At 46.6% G+C, this 18025-nt stretch overlaps 4 protein-coding genes across 4 annotated transcripts; 2 read left to right on the forward strand and 2 right to left on the reverse strand.

Moving 5' to 3' along the window:
* Window positions 1–4500: 4500 nt before the first annotated feature.
* On the forward strand, window positions 4501–6815 carry MYCFIDRAFT_180713 (uncharacterized protein; the record flags this gene model as incomplete). Its single annotated transcript, XM_007934461.1, is given in 6 exon segments — window positions 4501–4535; window positions 4567–4625; window positions 4660–4912; window positions 4953–4992; window positions 5021–6777; window positions 6797–6815. 6 exon segments carry the CDS (start codon window positions 4501–4503, stop codon window positions 6813–6815), a joined length of 2163 nt encoding a protein of 720 aa, XP_007932652.1.
* Window positions 6816–8218: 1403 nt separating this feature from the next.
* On the reverse strand, window positions 8219–9315 carry MYCFIDRAFT_212772 (uncharacterized protein). The gene has a single exon (XM_007934462.1). It carries the CDS (start codon window positions 9091–9093, stop codon window positions 8632–8634), a length of 462 nt encoding a protein of 153 aa, XP_007932653.1. The 5' UTR covers window positions 9094–9315; the 3' UTR covers window positions 8219–8631.
* A 1818-nt stretch (window positions 9316–11133) lies between these two features.
* On the reverse strand, window positions 11134–12173 carry MYCFIDRAFT_200991 (uncharacterized protein; the record flags this gene model as incomplete). Its single annotated transcript, XM_007934463.1, has 2 exons — window positions 11134–11841; window positions 11919–12173. The coding sequence occupies 2 exons, from the start codon at window positions 12171–12173 to the stop codon at window positions 11134–11136; spliced, it is 963 nt and encodes a 320-aa protein (XP_007932654.1).
* Window positions 12174–12847: 674 nt separating this feature from the next.
* MYCFIDRAFT_180715 (uncharacterized protein) lies at window positions 12848–14049 on the forward strand (the record flags this gene model as incomplete). The annotated part of the gene is made up of 8 exons (XM_007934464.1): window positions 12848–13016; window positions 13049–13361; window positions 13384–13419; window positions 13447–13569; window positions 13600–13697; window positions 13733–13903; window positions 13935–13994; window positions 14033–14049. 8 exons carry the CDS (start codon window positions 12848–12850, stop codon window positions 14047–14049), a joined length of 987 nt encoding a protein of 328 aa, XP_007932655.1.
* Between the last annotated feature and the right edge of the window lie 3976 nt (window positions 14050–18025).

The following is an 18025-nucleotide window of genomic DNA, read 5'->3' on the forward strand; positions in this document are numbered from 1 at the left end:
AATAAATAAGCGTCGACGAGAGTAGTATAATAAGAGGAAGAGGTAGGGCTAGAGATAGTACGGTCGGGAATTAGCCGGATAGCTACTTCTTAGCAGAGGTTAGTAGCGATAATAGACAAGTTCTATACTACTACTAAGAAGAAGCTAACTAGATACTTAATAGTCCGTCTATAGAATACTACGAAGAAGCGAAAGGTATATACGTCTAGTACTAGTCTAGGCCTATAGAAACGGGTAAAGACAACTACTACAACTCGCGCCGCAATAGCACAATAGAGTATAGTAGCGTCCCGCACTAGTATCTAAGTAGCCTCTCGAAGTCGGAGATATTATTTTATACTCGAGGATACTAGAGCTACAATTACGGAAAACGAGCGGAGACTCGGCTTTACTATAGAGAACAAGTTTACTAGGCTAACGCAAGCAGAGAAGAAAGCAGGCGTTATATAGTAACAGAAGGCCGAAGCTAATAAACCACTTATTAAGAAGGAACAGGCTAAGAGGCTATAAGCGGATACCGAGTTAGATATAAGGGTAGCCTAGTTAGAGGCTTAGATATAAGCCCGTAGAGAAGCCTATATAGCTAAAATACAAATATCTATAGAAGAATATCGAGCTCGATAGTAAGAAGAAGAAGAAGAGCGAATCTATAATTAAAGGATTGTAGACGAAGCAGCGAATATAGCATAGCGGCGACTAGACTTACTAAGCGTAAGCATTAGATTATAGCTCGAGCACTTTATTATAGCCTATATATCTAGTAAGGCAAAGTCTACGTAAGGACAGAAATACGGCACGCGTATTATTAAGAAGACTGCTATCGAAGAATTCAAACATCTATACGATAATATAATACGCGATAACATCCCTCTACTAGTTTATATCGAGAGAATCCGGAGAGGGCTACTCCCGATCTAAGTCAACCTATATAGTAGTATAGTATTAAGCTAGCTTGCAGTCCTTAGTTATTTTCCTAACGTAGGCTATACGGTTATATAGGCGCGGAATATCTAATATAAGGCAGAATCTAGCTATTAATCTCTCGAGCCTACCGACGACGAGGAAGCCTTATTGTTTTAAAGAGCATTCGCCGATATAATCGCAGGGCTACTACGTACGAACTCGAACTCCGACGATATATATAGATTATACGAGATAGACGAATAGGATATAGACTTAAAGCTAGGCTTAGTTAAAGAGGTATATAGCAACATCTATAAGTTTATAGGTCGTCTTAGCGTTAGGATAACTAGTATATACTAGTAATATCCTATATAGCTACCGGCGATAGATACCCGTAGCGTATATACTAAGCGACGACGATATATTACAAAGGACGCCTAGGGCTTCCTATATAAGGAACAAGAAGGCTAGACTATACAGTTTGCGCTAAATACAGAGATAAATATCTTCCTAGCTAACGAGCAATACCGTAGTACAATAGCTACGCTATTTAGCGATAAGGCATCCCTAGAGGAGCGGTTTTAGCGTACTAATATTCGGACTACTACTAAGAAGGAGAGCATTAGTGCTCTTTTTAAAAGAGCTCGAAAAAGGGATAGTTAAATAGTTACTAGCGTAGTATCGCCTTAGGCAATAATAATAACGTGTTTAGATTTTCTATATCCGTAGTAGAGACATTATAAATACGGAAAATCTAAACTATCGGCATTAACATCGAGGGGCAAGTAGTAAGCAACTAGATTACGAGCAGCTATAGCCTAAGATTAGGACAACTAGCAGTAGATTAGAAGCTAAGTAACAAGTCTAGGTAGCAGCGGCACTAGACATAATAGCTATAGGTCTAGGAATACTAGACAAGAATTACCTTCCTACGGATATAGAAATTCGCTATTAGTCGATAACTACGGGCACTAGCGGGTATATAGCTAACTAAATACAGAAATTCAATCGAATTAGCGCTACTTAGATATATAATAAGGAATGCAGTATAGCGCATACTAGCTAACTATAATAGTAGACGAGAGAGAGAATACGACGATTAGTAGCAATAGCGGCTAGCGCTAGACAGTAAACTTTCATTTAAAATAGCGTAGTAGCGCGCTATTATAATATGCTATAGAGGTCTTACGACCTCGTCTTTCGACAAGGCAGCCTTAAGAACCTATAACTAGCTAAACTAAGAAAAAAAAAGAAACAAAGAACCTAGCGCTTAATTATTATTATTATTAATATTATTATTATTAATATTATTATTATTATTATCCTTATCCTCGCTATCCGACGATAGGCAAGGCGGCGACGCGCGATCTGTATAAGGATTATTTGCCTAAATGTAGTAGGTATACTTGCGATACTTGCCGAAGGCATCGGTCGCGTATTCGTAGCACTTAAGGCCTAACTAAATATACTCGAGATATAGGCGGTAGCGGCGGCGGCTAGCGATCTCTATAATACGGCCGATATGCGACTAGATCTTCTAGCGGCCTTCGAACACTAAGACATTGTTAGTAAGAGTATAATATATACTAGTTCGATTAATATATAAAGCTACTTACTCTCCGGTACCGACTACTACTAATTAACGGCTATTAGGCGGCAAAGTACTATAATATTCTTACTAGCTTTTACTAGACGACTAACGCGGCGCTTCTTACTAGTACTAGTGCTAGTGCTAGTACTAGTGCTAGCGCGGTCGGCTAGGGTCTTACTCGGGAAGGTTAGTACCTTAGGAGGCGCGACGATTAGTACGAAGGTAGCGGCGGTAGACGGGGTAGCGGCAGGTAGGGCGGCGGTAGTAGGTAGAGGGGAGGGAGAGGGGGAGGTAATAGGAGGGAGAGGCTTAGCCTTATTATCGTCGTCGTCGTCGTCGTCGTTACTATATACCGAGGTTAGTATACTATAAAGCTTAAATAGTTAATTAAATTAGACATATATTAGAGTTTCCTTACCGCTAGGTAGCGGGACAATATAGCCGTCGTTCTACCTATATATCGACATATTAGAATAATAAGCTTTAACTAAGTTAGATAATCGATAGAAGAAAGAAAGCTAGAACTTATAAGACTTGTTTGTCGTTACTACTAGTATCGACTATAATTTAGTCGCTATGTAGACTATTAGTATATACGAACTTAACGAATAAACTCGATAGGTCTATACTCTTCTTACTATTACTGCTACTACTGCTGCTACTGCTAGCGGCGCTAGCGTAGGAGTAGGAGCGTAGCCCGGAACCGAGCGGTATTAACTAAGCGGCGGGCGGTAGCGGCGGTAGCTAAATGCTCGGCGGCGCGGCGACTAAGTAAGCGATTAGTATAACTGTCTTCTAAACTCGCGAATAGCTAGAAACTTGAACTTATAGGATAGCGCGGCGGCTAGTACGGCGGCGGTAGGCGTCGGAGCTCTAAGGGTATATTAGTCTTTAATTTCTTACTTTTAATAAAGAGCGATTAGTTATACCTAGCTAAAGAAAGGGTAACTAGCACCCGTAGGCGAGAAGAAGGGGCCGCCTATATTACTTTCTATACCGTTAACGTAGTTCTTATATATAAGGTATTATCGTAGGTAAGGGTAAGAGGGTATATACGATATCTATAGGAAGAAAGGAAAAGAAGGAAGAAGAAGAAACGGTAGAAAGTTATACTATCGAGAGAGTCCTATCGCTATTATTCTATTATTAATATAATAGTAAGGCTTAGTGCAGGGCTTACGCTTAGATTAGGCGATTAGTAATTAGCTATAGGCTATAGCGAAGTAATGTTACTCGAGTAAAGTAATTAGGATTTCTATATTTAGTAGCAACTACTATAGATATAGTAATTATTGCTCTATACGACAATAGTTATAAGTGAGTTCTACCCGAATATAACCGTACCTAACCCTACTAACTAATAATAGTAGAACGAACGATTAAAGGGAAACAGGTCGATTAAGTTTCCTATTTAAAGTAAAGGTAGGCGTTAATATATAGGGTTTATAACGGAAATAATATATTATTTCTATATTCGTAGCGAGCGGCTACGAATATAGAAATAGTATACGACATCCTCTTAATACTCGACTAACGACTTCTACTATATCTAGCGTATACGTAGCTACTACTAGGCCTTCGAGAGAGTAGACTGCTTACCGCTAGCTTTAATAATATCTCTTAAGTACTAACTAGGCTAAAGTAGAAGGATATTAGTATCGATAGAATTTCTGTATTTATAGATACTCGCTACGGATATACAAATGTCTTAGATCTCTTTCTTATATCTACCCGTCTTATATACTACCCCCTAACTCCCTCCCCTACTCCCTAGTAATGTCCTTCTATCTACTACCTACGTGCCTAGTTAGAAGACATTTAGAGTATACTACTTAGAGTATAATTATCTTTGCCGCTTTTCTATACACTTAGTAAGGCTCTATAAATATAGAAATTGATAAAAATAGTATAATGCTATATAGGTAATTACTATGCCAATGTTTACTATCCGAGTAATTACTATGCCAATGTCTATACTAATGTGCTAGAATATTCCCATTTAAGAAATGCTAGCCAATGTTGCCAATCCGATCCTATCCGAGTAATTACTATGCCAATGTGTCCCATTTGAGTATTTACCCGGTAGAAAAAAGCTGTCCACCTCTGATCAATACTACTCTCGCACATCCTCGTTCCGCCAACTGTACTATGATGGATATTTGCAGCTCACGCCAACGCACAGCTCTTCCCGAATGCCGGTGTCAACGAAACTACTGTCGCGGTGTCAGAGGAATGCCGGTCCCAAACGATGGCCATCTTGAACCTGCGGCCTCTCGAGACCTTCAGCCTCCGTCACTGCGCTGCGCCGAGGAGGTTGCACCATGTTTCGCCATATGGATCGGGACTGAATTTGCAAGGCCTCACTCGAAGCCCTGGACGGCCTGCAAACAAAGACATTCATTGTACGAGACAATGCCCGTGCAATAAATGCTGTTGTGGCATTCTTTGGCTTTCTGAGCAACACCTTCGCATCAACACCACCGCCACCGCGCAGACATGTTGCAAGATCAAAGACATGCGTCTCAGCCTCCGCCAAAGTACCGTGCATACGCCATACACACATGTAGGCCCACCAGCGTCCGTTGGAGATTCACTGCTGAGTTCCATACGCTTTCTAGAAAATCACATCCTGGCGCATTCATCATGAGGCCGATCATGAATTTCATGCGCAATGCCGCCCAAAAACGTGTCATGAACGCTATGCGCAAGCTGGCGGCTGGCCATAGAGTCCCGCACATCAGCTGGCTCATCTTCGCCATCACATTCTGGTTCTTCGGCACATCAGACAACTCCAGGCTGGCCATATTCGCCAACATCGTCTGCATGCTCTGCATCTTCTACATGTTGCTGCTGATCGTCTGCTCCCTTCTCTTTTTCCGCGGACATTCTGCGAGCTACCAGGCCCGACACCGCACATCCCTACATCTCGTCATCAGCGGAGCCCTGACCGCCATAGGCTGTTCGCTTACGTTGGTCATTCTGATCGCCATCCTCTCTCCAGGACCAGGCCTGCCCGGAAGTTCGCACTTCGTCAAGGATTGGAACCAGTTCCTGAACGACACCGCCACTGTGAGAGACTACTCAGGCGCGGAGCTTCCGAACATCTACAATCATGCAGCGACAGGCGCATACAAAGGTCTTGTTGCAGCATGCAGGCTTCGACCAGGCATGACCGAAATGATTGAGTGGCCCTGGGATTCGGTCTCCAGGATCCATCCGAAGTTTGAGCTGGACAAGACTCGGACAGAATGGGGCTGCTGGAAGCCGGCAGAGAACGAGAGCATTCACGACTCCCATCTAGGCTCCGACTTCGACGAGGAAGAAGGACGCTTTCGCCGGAAAGCCGTTGACTTTGCGGTACACATGACCGGGTTCACGAAAGCTGTCAAGAATGTCGAAGACAGTATCAACAAGACCATTTCCGTACTTCTCAGCCACGGCGTCTACACTGCTTTGAACTCTGTGCGCCACAATCTCGGTTCTCATATCACCCACAGCGGCGAACCAGCTTCCACGTACTTGTGGAAATATCGCCTCGTAGCGTTCTACTCCCCCGTCATTCAGCACACCCCATGGTCCGAACTGAATTGGCGCTTCCGTCTGCGGATCCAAATCAGCACTATCACTCGTCCAGTGTTCTCCATCCTGCGAGCTATGTTCTTCTCATCTCCCACCTTGGAAGAAGAGTTGTACAACGCACTCGGCGATCAATACTTCGATTCCAATTACTACACGAAACGCACCGACCTCACCTTCCACTTCAAGCAAATCGAACACTTCCGGGATGCGGCCACAGGTGATTACAATGAATTGATGTCCCTATCCTTTGCGAAAATCCATCGACGCCATCCAGACTTCGCAGGCCAGTTTTCGGCAGTGCGACGTCTCCTCAAAGAACCTGGTACGGAAGAAGGTTCGCATTACGAAAACTTCCAGAACCTGAAGACAGCAGCCATGGCGGGTGATTCCAGTGGTGTCACGGATGTAGCTCCTTTCCAGGACGTTGCCCTCACGGAATGGTGGAAGCCAGTTCTGGAAAAGATGATTCGTGTCAACATTCTGCAGAGAATCGACCAGTTCGGGAAAGGTGTTGAGCAGTTGCGGAGAGAGGGAAGGACTCTTTCAGCAGAGGATATTAAGGGCTTGTTGCTGGAGGGAAGTCAGGAGTTTCTATTGTTGCCGGACCTACTGCCTGACGATGAGGAGCCTCCTACTCACTCCACTGGTTCACGATACGCCATTCCGATCATACTCATGCTGGCATTCTCCGGCTACTATGTGTGGTGGAGTGGATATCAGAAGCGCACTGCCGAGCGCTTGAGTCAAGAACAGTATTTCTAGGCATCTCTTCAGGATCTGTACTGGAACAGCGGAGCTCGTGCTGGACAGCAACATCCATTGTACTTCTACATGTGTGTATTTTATCTAATCGAAAACCACATCCACCTCGGCCGCTCTCCACCCCATCTCTTCCGTCGGACCATCTCTTCGACTTCAGCTCTGTATTCTCTCCACCACTGATCCGCTGCGTGTATTCCCGCAGTCGTGGACGCAGGCTGCGCGGGAAGTTCGCGTTCGCGAGTCATAGGCGGGATTTGTTCAGCTGGTCTCTCGAAATATCTGTCCAACTCATGACGGAAAAATTCAGCGTCGCGGCTCCTGAGCATTTCGTTTTCGGCTTGAAGAGCCTGGTATGCGTCGGCGTCATCGTCGAGTTCTTGGAGTGCGGCATCGAGACGGGCTTGAAGATGGCGTGTTGCGTCGGCATCGTCGTCGAGCTCTTGGAGAGCAGTGTGGAGACGGGCTTGGAGATGGCGGGTTGCGTCGGCATCGTCGTCGAGTTCTTGGTCGAGGTTCAATTTGGTATTCAGAAGTTTTCGGCGATGGTATTCGGCGAGCGCTGCGTCGGTTTCGGCGCATTCGAGACGAGCTTGGTCAAGGGGTTGGGTTACTTTGGCTTTGCTGTCAAGGTCGAGGGTAGCGAGGGTATGGTGTAGGCGCTCACTGGCCGCTTGCAGCTTTTCGATGGTGTTGCTTGATGGCGAGGACTTTGTGAGGTCGAGCACTGTTCGGTAAGCGTAGGCTTCTTGAGTGAGTGTAGTGAGGAGTTCCTCGTCCGCCTGTGGGGCGCTGTTACTGGTTCGGAAAAGAGAGTTCATGCTGAGCTGTATGTCTTCTCGTGGATTGGTAATGTGTTCATGTCCGGGTTGCGCGGGATGGGAGAATGCAGAGCACTTATACGCTCGATCGAGGATGGAACAAAGGCCGAGTACCGGAAATGGCCTGGGATGGGCATCCTGAACAATGCGCAGTGCAGAGGGACAATACCACGAGGCAAGAAAGAGCAGCGAGGCATGTCATTGTGGAGGGAAGCGATGCGGGATAAGCATCGAGGAACAAGGAGACGTCAAAGAACAGCCGAGATTTCGATATCGCCAATGCGACAATGGGTCCATGGCACAATAGACAAATGATCTTTGATGGTGTTGCTACGGAACCTTAGGAGGATGGAAAGATGGAGGATGGAGGACAGCACAGCCAAGGAGACCTCCGAGGAAAGCGGAGTTTCGCGCCGAGCCGAGCCGTGCCGCCGCCGCAAAGCACCACCGAGTATCGCAGACAATATGAATCGCCATGAGGCGCGCATCAACTTTGACTGCCGCCACGAGCATCTCTGAGCGATGTGACGATTAGCCCCAGGCCTTCTGCGACGACATGATGCGACGCAATGTCGCAATGGCACCGCTCGCATCGACTTTGAACCTCCGCATCCTCCCTGCAAGCGCGCCTCGAAACCAAGTTCGAGCGCGAGTTCGAGATCGAGCGCGCGCATGGCATTACCAGCAATGTCCGGATTCCGCGCCGAACACCTTCCGAGAGACGAGATGAACAGCTCTAGACCTTCTTGAATGACATGATGCGACGCAATGTCGCTACGGCGCTTCGAAACGGAGATCGAGCGGGCGCATTTCATAGTCATTGACAGTACAGCGACGGCCGACGTCCGCACTGAACGCCACCCGGACGAGCGCACCGTCACGACAATGGCGCGCGCATTACTCGCCACGATGCTGCTGCCCTCCGCGCTCCCTCTATGCTGAAGCCATCCCTCCCTGCCTTCGTCGCGCATGCGCCATCTAACCTACTAGCCTCTTCCAGCGCTGAAGGCAACATCGGCCATCCAAAAGCCGTCCAGAAGACACGAGAGGGGGGAAGAGCGGTGTAGTGCGAGGGTGGCGCTGAAACGACGACTTGAAGCTGGAGGTGGAGGTGGGCATACGAGTTGGAGTCTGGGTTGGCTTCGGCGAGGACGGAAGAGCGATGCGTGCGGGAGTGAGCCTGAAACAACGGCTTGAAGCTGGAGGCGGACATACGAGTTGAGAGTCTGGCTTGGATTCGGTGAGGAAGGAAGAGCGATGCGGCGCGACAGTGAGGTTGAAACGACGATTTGAGGCTGGAGGTGGGCATACGAGTTGGAGTCTAGCTTGGATTCGGCGAGGACGGAAGAGCGGTGGGGTGTGAGAAGGAGCTTGAACAGACGGCTTGAAGCTGGAGGTGAACATGCGAGTTGGAGGCTGGTTTGGATTCACTGTCTGCATGCCATTGGCGCTGGGAGTCCTCACGTTTTGGGGAAATTGTTTGGGGCCTGTGTTCAAGCTGGGAAGACTTCGGGCGAAGAAACGAAAGACGATGAACGAGTTTTGGAGAAGTTGCCTGAGGATGAGTTGGGAAACATGAACAGGTTATGGAATGGAGGGAAGACCTTGAAGAAATTGAGCCTGGACATCGATATAATTCGCATCTCTGGGGATCATTTCCATCACTCATCTTTCCTACTATCTCCCGGGCCAATTCTTCATCCCTCAGTCTCACAGCGTGCTTGAGCCAAAGGTCACATTTTTAGGCATTCGCTTTCCATGCTCTTCCTTCTTATACCGACCTTCATCCAGCGCAGTCCGCTCTTGCTGTGTCATTTCCTTCGCCACATGGAGCTCGGTGAAAACTCGCTCGCATTTACGGACAAGAATCTCGAGTCGGGCTTGACGACAATGCGCACGGCATTGGGGTATTCGGAAAAGCATGGGCCTATGGCATGTCTGAGGCATGCATCAAGGATTGTCACGAGCATTGGGATTGCGGAAGAGCACCATCCGCAGAGGACAATGGGCTATGCCAGAAGCACATCACCAACATGCTCGCACAGATGGCACATCTTTGACCATCTGCAGCAATCTCACGAGATCTGTTGACGGGAGCCTTCACGACACCGATACACTCCTTGATGCCTACGATGTGCCTAACGTCTGAGAAGACCAGTGCAGCCGAGATTCCTTTAGCAGGCCACTGCGAACCGAGTTTGGGAACGGAAGCAAGAGACAAGACAGACGTCCACGTTCCTGAAAAGGCTCGTCTCTGTTCTACACGTCCTGCTCCTCTCAAAATCGCAATCAGACACAACTTTCATGCCCCGACCAAGCATGCCTGACGTTCGAGAAGACCAGTGCAGCCGAGATACTTTTGGCAAGCAAATGCGAGACGAGATTGGGAAAGGAAGTCTACATATTTGAACAGGCCTGTCTCTAGACTTCACCCGTACGACTTCTACAGCTTTGACCTTCTGCACATCCTGCTCCTCTAAAAATCGCACCCAGATACACCAGTACAACCGGGATTCTTCTGACAACTGCGAGATGACATTGCGAAAGGAACGAGGAGACATTGTAGACGTCCATCATTTTGGAAAGGCCGGTCTCGGGAGTCTTACCCGTACGAGCTCTACAGCCTTGACTTTCTGCACATCCTGCTCCTCTCAAATCGCAATCAGACACACTTTCATGTCCAGACCAAGCGTTCAAGTCCGCTGGATTCCCGACTCGATCTGTAGAGTGCAATGCATCGCTGACCTAATAGGCACTCTTCTATACTATCTTGCGCTCTTCTCTTGCTCAGAACCAGCTACACTTTTCCATCCATGCCGGACCCGGTGTCCTCTCTCTCTTTCCCCGACGCCGGGTTGAAAAGTCAACCCTTCAAGATCAAGAAGTCGGCGCCTGGCAACATGTCGTTGCGTGACAATGCCAATGTTCGCTGCTGCATGGCCTCAGTCTCTCGAGTGCATATTATGCGACCCAGCTCACATCTCGCGACCCAAGAGACGTTGACATCGGACACAAGCTCCTACAAGCAGTTGGGAAAGCAGCCATGTATGGTAGGTATCATAGTCGAAGGTTGTCATGTTCTAAATACATTGGACTGCGGCAGCTCTGAATTTTGAAATGCCCGACTGTGAAGCTGCTCGCGATGAGACTTCTCCAAACCTTCGTAGTGCTTTTGACAGCACACTCTCATCACCGGAGAAGTTCCCGAACTTTCACTACGAGATGGGGATGCTTATTCGTATTGTAACTGTGGAAACACAACGAGGTCCGGTCGCAGGCGGAATGAATTGCAAACGCTGCGAAGAGGTAAATGATGGGATGGTGTCTTTGCAAGCTGCTGCCATTCGGAATCTACCTACATTGCCATGCCATGCCACGCCGCACTATGCCATACCTCGTCATGCAACTCCCATGCCATCACATGCCCTTGCTATGCAATTCTCTTTCCATTCCAATGCTCATCTCCCCAACACATCACGCTCACGCATAATAGATGTCATCATCGCCAACATCCACCTGTGGAGTAGCGGCAGCTCTTCCACCCTTACCCCTACGTCCCCTCTTCCTCTGTGGTGCTTGCTGAGCCGGAGGTGCTGCCATGTCGGTGTACGCATCCTCTGGAACTCGCGCTCCGTTCGTCGGAGGACGTACACCATTGCCTCGCGGGAAGGGAGGCGGACCACCAACGAAGAGCGCATCATCATCGGACTCCTCCATGAATGGGCCTAACACTCGAGGTGTGTGTGAGTTGCGGTGAGTTGGCGGTGGTGCAGTGGCGTACGTGATGCGACGCGCTGGTTCGATTGGTGGTGGTGCCGGGGCGTAGGTGATGCGATCGGCTGGCCACAGCGGGTTGTAGTGATGATACTGGTAGTGTCCAGGTGGGTGGTGCTCGCGAGAGTGCTGCTGCTGGCGTGGTGGATGATGTTCAAGTTGGAGGGGATGTTGATGTGCAGATGGCTGTAACGCCGGAGCTGGTGGAGCTGGTCCTAGTGGTGGACGAAAGGTGGATGGAAGCGTAGGCTGAGGCTCGCTGTGATGAGAAGGGTCGGGAAAGACTGAGTGAGCATCACCGAGGCCACGAAAGTATTGCGAGAAGTCAAGCTCAATCTCGTCCTCCCATTGTTCTTGCAGGAATACTGATGAAGAATGGGCAGCATCAGTGGCAGGCGAGTCGCTGCGAGTTTGCTAGAGTGTCAAAGGGTTAGAAGAGAGACTTCAGCCATGCTTCCTCATCACATCCGTGAGGAGAGAGAAAGACTTACCACAATTTTGGTGCGCCATCTGATGTGCGCCGCATAGCCATGATACTGGACAGCAACTTGCTGCTCACGCTCCTGCTGCTCCCATCTGGGTGGATCTTCGTAAGTAATGCGGTGCTGAGTGCGACGAGACTGCACCGAGTTCCACCCTGGTTCCGCGTCTACGGTAGAGGGCTTGCTGTCGACCACTACCGTACGAGCATGATGGATGTTCTTTCTCTCGCCTTCGTACCACTCTTTTGTGAATCCCAACGACATCTTGAGCGTGCGCCTAGACGGGACAGGAGAGGCGAGTGTAAGAACAGAAGGCAAAGGATGGGAGAAGATCGACAGGAAATAGAGAGTGGACGCTTTCTCCAATCTGAATTTCGCCATATATCGGAGCCAGTAGAACATGCTTGTTGCAGTGGCATAATATACCTGGACTGGTATCCAGAAGAGGACCCACGCTGATCCGGGAGCGGCTGCCGCCAAGACCTGCGGTTTGCGCGTCATCACTTGACGGGCAAGAATGATCTCGGTGGGCGGTGCGGTGGACTCTATGATAATCGCGCGTGCATGCTGGGCTCTCTTCGCGTCCCGCTAACGGCGAATCTGACGAGTTTCGCTTCGAATTTCGGGGCACCGCTCTGGGCGATGAAGCATGTCTGCATTGATGCGTTGAATGAAGTTTGGAAGGGAGCCGCGATGGATGTTACAGCGGCGAGCTCTTGAGTAGCGACAATTGGCGAAGGAGAAACCGCAGCTAGAGATCATAGTGGTTGGTGGCATACGGGCAGAGAAATCTTGACAAGGCCGAGCCAGCGCATGCCATCCCCGAAAGAAATGCCCCCAGACTTCGCTTGCTCGACATTGAAATAGTGTCTGAAACTGCACTGACATCCCAGGGTGGCTGCGTGGGCATCAAATGGCGACGACTCCGGTATCATCAAATGGCCCGCACCAGATCCAATTCCATCAGTTGGGAGTTCTTCGATAGTGCCACAATCACTTCTCTTGTCAACTTCGGCCCCCACCAACGTCCGACTCGGCGAGATCACCAGAGCCCACAGCCGCACGCGGCATTCCAGCTGCTTTCGAGCTTCCCAGGATCCATCCTTCGTCTACCGACGTTTACATGACGCCAAATCGAGCAGCCAAGCGTGCGGCTGGTCAAGAAGGAGGCCCAGAAAAGGGTCGGAGGAGGTGCCATATGCCAGCGTCTGAAAATGAAGGAGCACGTAGATTCAATTGTTCTGCCGAAGCGACGAAGAAAGTTGCAGGGCTCTCGCATTTCCCCCAAGACATGTCCTATGCCAGATTGAAGAAGCAGATGAGCCAAATGTCCGGGACACGTGCTACGAAACTGTGCACGGCCAAGGATTCCACATCCCAAGTCCCAGAACAAGCCGCCATCCACGCCGCCAGGGTCATAGAGACACACGACCCAGAGCATACACCAGCTTCGTTGGAAGACTGCAAGACCCAGGGAAATCGGAATGGCTCTTGCCCAAATTGTCTCGCTGTTGTCTAAATGCACCATCTGTCCGAGTTCATTAGCCTCCTCTCCTCCGCAGTGCGCAACTTACTGGGTGATCTGCTGCTCTTCTGCTGCTCCATCTTGGAATCCTCCTCACTACAGCACGAGCTGTTGTTGTCCGTCTGCAACTCCATCGTTTGCGACATGTTGTGACCATTGAGGAAGTTCGGATTGCGAGGCGCAGGACACGGCAATCTTGCCGCATCCACAAACCCGATATGCTGATTCCCTCTTCTGTATGCTCATGCCGCTGAGTTATGGGCGTCTGTCTGGCTCTTGTCTCATACCTTGCCCATAGCTCGAGAAAGATGCACTGGTGTCCATGGCCATTGCCGCAAGTGTGCCTTCTTCATCCGCCTCCACCCTGTCGCCGGGTTCGCTATGATCCTTGACTACGTCGGCCGCCTCGCCATCAGGCTTGACTGTGTTGGACTTGCGCGTCTTTCTCAAGCGCTTCGTCTTCGCCGGAGTGGTAGGTTCAGGGCTGTCGCTGTTCCCAGTTCTCAGCGGCCGCGGCGTCTGCGGCGCTTTTCAGAGGAGCGCCGCCAGCGAGAGCATTGGTTTCTTCTTAACGCTAGGCCAGGTCGGTTGAACTGAGTTGCCGCTGCCAAATGATGCAGTATAGGCGTCCTTATTGAATGTGGGCGCGACGCGCAAGGTCCTAGAAGATCGAAAAGGAAGCCGAGGCGCGCCAAGCCCGCTTTAGCCTCGGTTACTGTCTCGCGTCTAGACCTCTACGTAGCCTCGCTACTTCTCTAAGCCTTAGCAATATAGGAGATAATAAGATATACTATTCCTAATAAAATCGGATAGGGAAGCGATTTCCCGCTTTTATAACTATATCTATTATAGTAGCTACCTAGAAAGTACCGATAAGTCCTATAAGCTAGCTACTATACTATAAAGTAATATCGGATTCAAGTTGCCTTAGTAGTAGGGGCCCCTAGCGAAGCAGGTCGCCTAGTTAGCTACCTATTTAGCCGTATAACGTAATATCTTAGGGACTTATATAAAGGCTATATATAGTAGAATAATACTTTATATATTAATATACGAACGACGGGACTATACTAAACTACGCGTACGCGTATACGGACGATAGTAAGCGAGATATATAGAGTCGTAGGATAGATCCGAGTAGTAGGAAGGAACCGGAAGATAGGGAAGAGCTAGAAGAAATATATTTACTTAAAAGCGGTTAAACAAGTTCGTATATACGCGTCGCGTAAGTTAGCTAGGAGATAAAGGCGCTACGAGATAGCGGATAAGCGGGATACGAGCGCGTACGCTTAGTACGTAGGGAAGGACCTAAAAGTAGAGATTTACTAAGAAGTTAGTAAGTAGGATATATATACTTACGCTTATACGTTAGACGCGCTAGACGCCCGTAGGGCGGGATACTAAGGATGTAAGAAGGGTTATATTAGTAGGTAGATAGGGTAATAGTAGGTTAGTATAGTATTCGATAGAGATCTAGAAAGAGAAGGAGGAAGGTAGGCTAGTTAGCCTAACGCTAAGCGCTAAGCCCTACCTAAGGTACTAAGACCCTAGCTTTACTCGAACTAGTTATATACTAATTACGTATATCCTCTAATATACGCTTCCCTTCTAAAGGCCGCGCCCTCGTAGCCTATCTATATTCTAATCTTAACCTCTATTACTACTAACTTAGTAGATTAACTAAGCTATTTAGCCGCGCTAAATTAAACGCTTAACTACCTAATTATGTAACTATATTAAACCTTACCTTCTAACACAATGTCTAACTCTAACTACGCTATCCTTATATATAATAAAGTAATATATATCTACGAGAATTAAGGGCTATCGACTAATAATAATATAGGCGCGTTTTCCCTACTATAATAGGTAGGCGTACGAGGTATTATAGCACTGCCTCTGTTCTAAGTAATGTTATTCGAGTTCTTTACGTCTACTCTTAAAAGATCTAGTAATATTCGCTTCCGAGGGATTATTCTTATTATTACGAGGGCTATTTATTTACTATCGTAGTTTCGCTAGCTCTAATTAGTTAGGTTTAGTAGCCTTTAATTATTAATTAATCTTATCTTTTTAAAAACACAGTTCGTCTAGTTTCTATAAGTAAAGGCTATTATAAGTGTAATAGTTAAGGTTTGCTTCGCTTAAAGGATCGGAAAGATCGAGGAGTAACCTATTATCTATAAGATCGACCCTAGCTAGCTTAGCTCTATATTTTTGCCCTTAGTTAGTCTATTAATCGCTTAATCTTTTAAGCCTTAAGCCCTTCGAACGGCTTAACCCTTTTAATATAATCGGTATAGTATACTCCGGCCTTAGGCTATAGTATAGGTAAGGTTGTCTTTATAGATATAGCGATAATAGTAGGTAATATTAATAATAGCGGCGCTAGCCGTCTTAGCGCTAACTTTACCTTACCTCCGATTTCCTTCTTCGACTAGTAATATACTTAGTAATACTATTACTAATATAGCCGCGCGCCGTCTTCTAATATACCGCTAGCTCGTACTACGACGCTATCGTTATTATCGCTAGTACTATTCGCCTATATATATACCGCCTTTGCCGACTATATAGCCTCGAATTAAGTATTAAAAGAAGGGCCTCGTAGGATACGCTAGTAAAGAGGTAGATTCCTTAAAAGAGTAGGCGATTAGTTAGTACGTTATAGTGCGCTTATTAATACTTAGTGCGCGTTTACTATAGTAGTATAGTCTTATTATCCTTTTGCTAATAATTGCTTGCCTCTAATTAGTTAGCTTAATAGTACCCTAGGGGTAGTATTAGGCCTAGGTCTCTCTAGCGATATTATAGGCTCTTAGCCTTCCTCTTGTTCTTTATACTAGTCTAATACTTATCTAGTAACTTAGTTATATCCTTAAAGGAGGCTTCCGCTTCCTACGAGTCCTATTTAGACAAATAGCCTTACTATCTTAATAGGTACTCCTTCTTGCCTTATCTAGTTCGATACTTTAGGATAGGTTCTATAGACTATAGCTTTTTACTATCCGCTAGTATGTCTTTATATTTAGTAGAGGCTTCTTTATTAGAGTCTCCGCGGTAGTAATACAGTTTAAGGAGGGAGATATAGAAGGTATTATAGATAGTATAGTATAGTAGGAGCTATAACTAATAGGCTTAGCCGTTGCCCTTCGGTTCTCGGATTCGGAACGGGCTAATAAACCGTAGTGCTAGTTTAGGGCGTCTTTTGCTATTAGGCGATAGGTATTTACGGATACGGAGGTTCTTCGTACTAAGTATAACTATATCGCCTTACTTAAAGGTTATTAGCGTATAGTGCTTGTTATAGTAGGTCTTTTAGTATTCTTAGGCCCTTGTTAGCTTCTCGGCTATCTTAGCGTAGATTTCTCGTATCTTTTAAACCCTCTTAATAGCCGCTAGTGTTTTAGGTACTTAACGCGCTTCCCTTTCCTTACGCTCGGCCTCGAGCGAGGTAAATAGTTATTATAGTAGAGCAGCGTTCTAGCCTATTATAGCTATATATAGTAAGACCTTAGTTAATAAGTATATACTATTGTTGTGTACGAATTCGGCTAGTTATAGGAGGTCTACCTATTTGTTAGGGTCCTCGTTAATATAGCTTCGTAAGTATTACTATAGGGTAGTATTCTACCTCTCGGTCTAGCTATCTATCTATAGATAGAACGCTATAGATAGGCGATGCTTAAGTCTTAGCTGTAGGCATATCTTACTCTAATAGTGAGATATAAATATCGAGCCCCGGTTAGAGACTATCCCCTTAGGGGTTCTCTAATAGCTATAGAAGATATTATTCTATAGTGCTTTAGCTAGGTTAATAGCCGTCTAATCCTTCCGAGTAGGGACACAACGAGCCCCCTTAGTAAACCGATCTACTATAATAAGGATTAGACCCCGTAGTAGTTCGGGTTAGTTTAGTTTAGTTTACTAAGCCAAAGATCTAGTTTGGTTTAGGTTAGTTTACTAAGTAACTATAGGATTAGCTAGTTCGAACTATAGAATTTATCGGTTTCTAAGAAGTATAAGAATGTCTACGTAACTCGAAGCAAGCCCTTTATAAGATACGAGAGTATAGCCGGTAGTATAGCCGGTATTTTTCAGTTATAGGAAGGTACTTATATAACCCTAAATCTATAGATAATTAGCTAAGGGCACTAACTAATTAAAAGTATATATATATATATAAGCTATTATAGTTCACTTTAGAAACTGCACTTATTAGGTATGAATTTTATCCTTTCGCTCGCTGTTTAATTCCCTAACTGCTCGGTAGAATATTATTATCTAGATCTAGGTAGAACTTATCGATTTCCCTAGAAGCCCTCCTTAAGAAGTTCGAACACTTTCTAACTAAACTATTCTCTAATATTAAGTACTAGGATAGCTCCTCTCTCGGTATCGGCATAGTATATAAAAGAGCTATAAGGCAGCTCTATAGAACGTTCTACTAGTTACTCGCTATACTAAGGCCGAATACTAGTTCGTTCCTTAGAACTCTTAGTTATTTAGGAGATATTAAGGATAGGGTAGGTAGTAACTTCGTATTATATAAGGAGGTAGAGGCTACTATAAAGGAGTCCTTTAACCTATA

The sequence above is a fragment of the Pseudocercospora fijiensis genome (assembly GCF_000340215.1).
Source record: "Pseudocercospora fijiensis CIRAD86 unplaced genomic scaffold MYCFIscaffold_21, whole genome shotgun sequence".
Classification (NCBI taxonomy): domain Eukaryota; kingdom Fungi; phylum Ascomycota; class Dothideomycetes; order Mycosphaerellales; family Mycosphaerellaceae; genus Pseudocercospora; species Pseudocercospora fijiensis.

What these genes read in the sequence shown, in the direction of transcription:
- MYCFIDRAFT_212772 (XM_007934462.1), bottom strand. Translation starts at nt 9,093, where the DNA reads ATGCAGACAGTGAATCCAAACCAGCCTCCAACTCGCATGTTCACCTCC.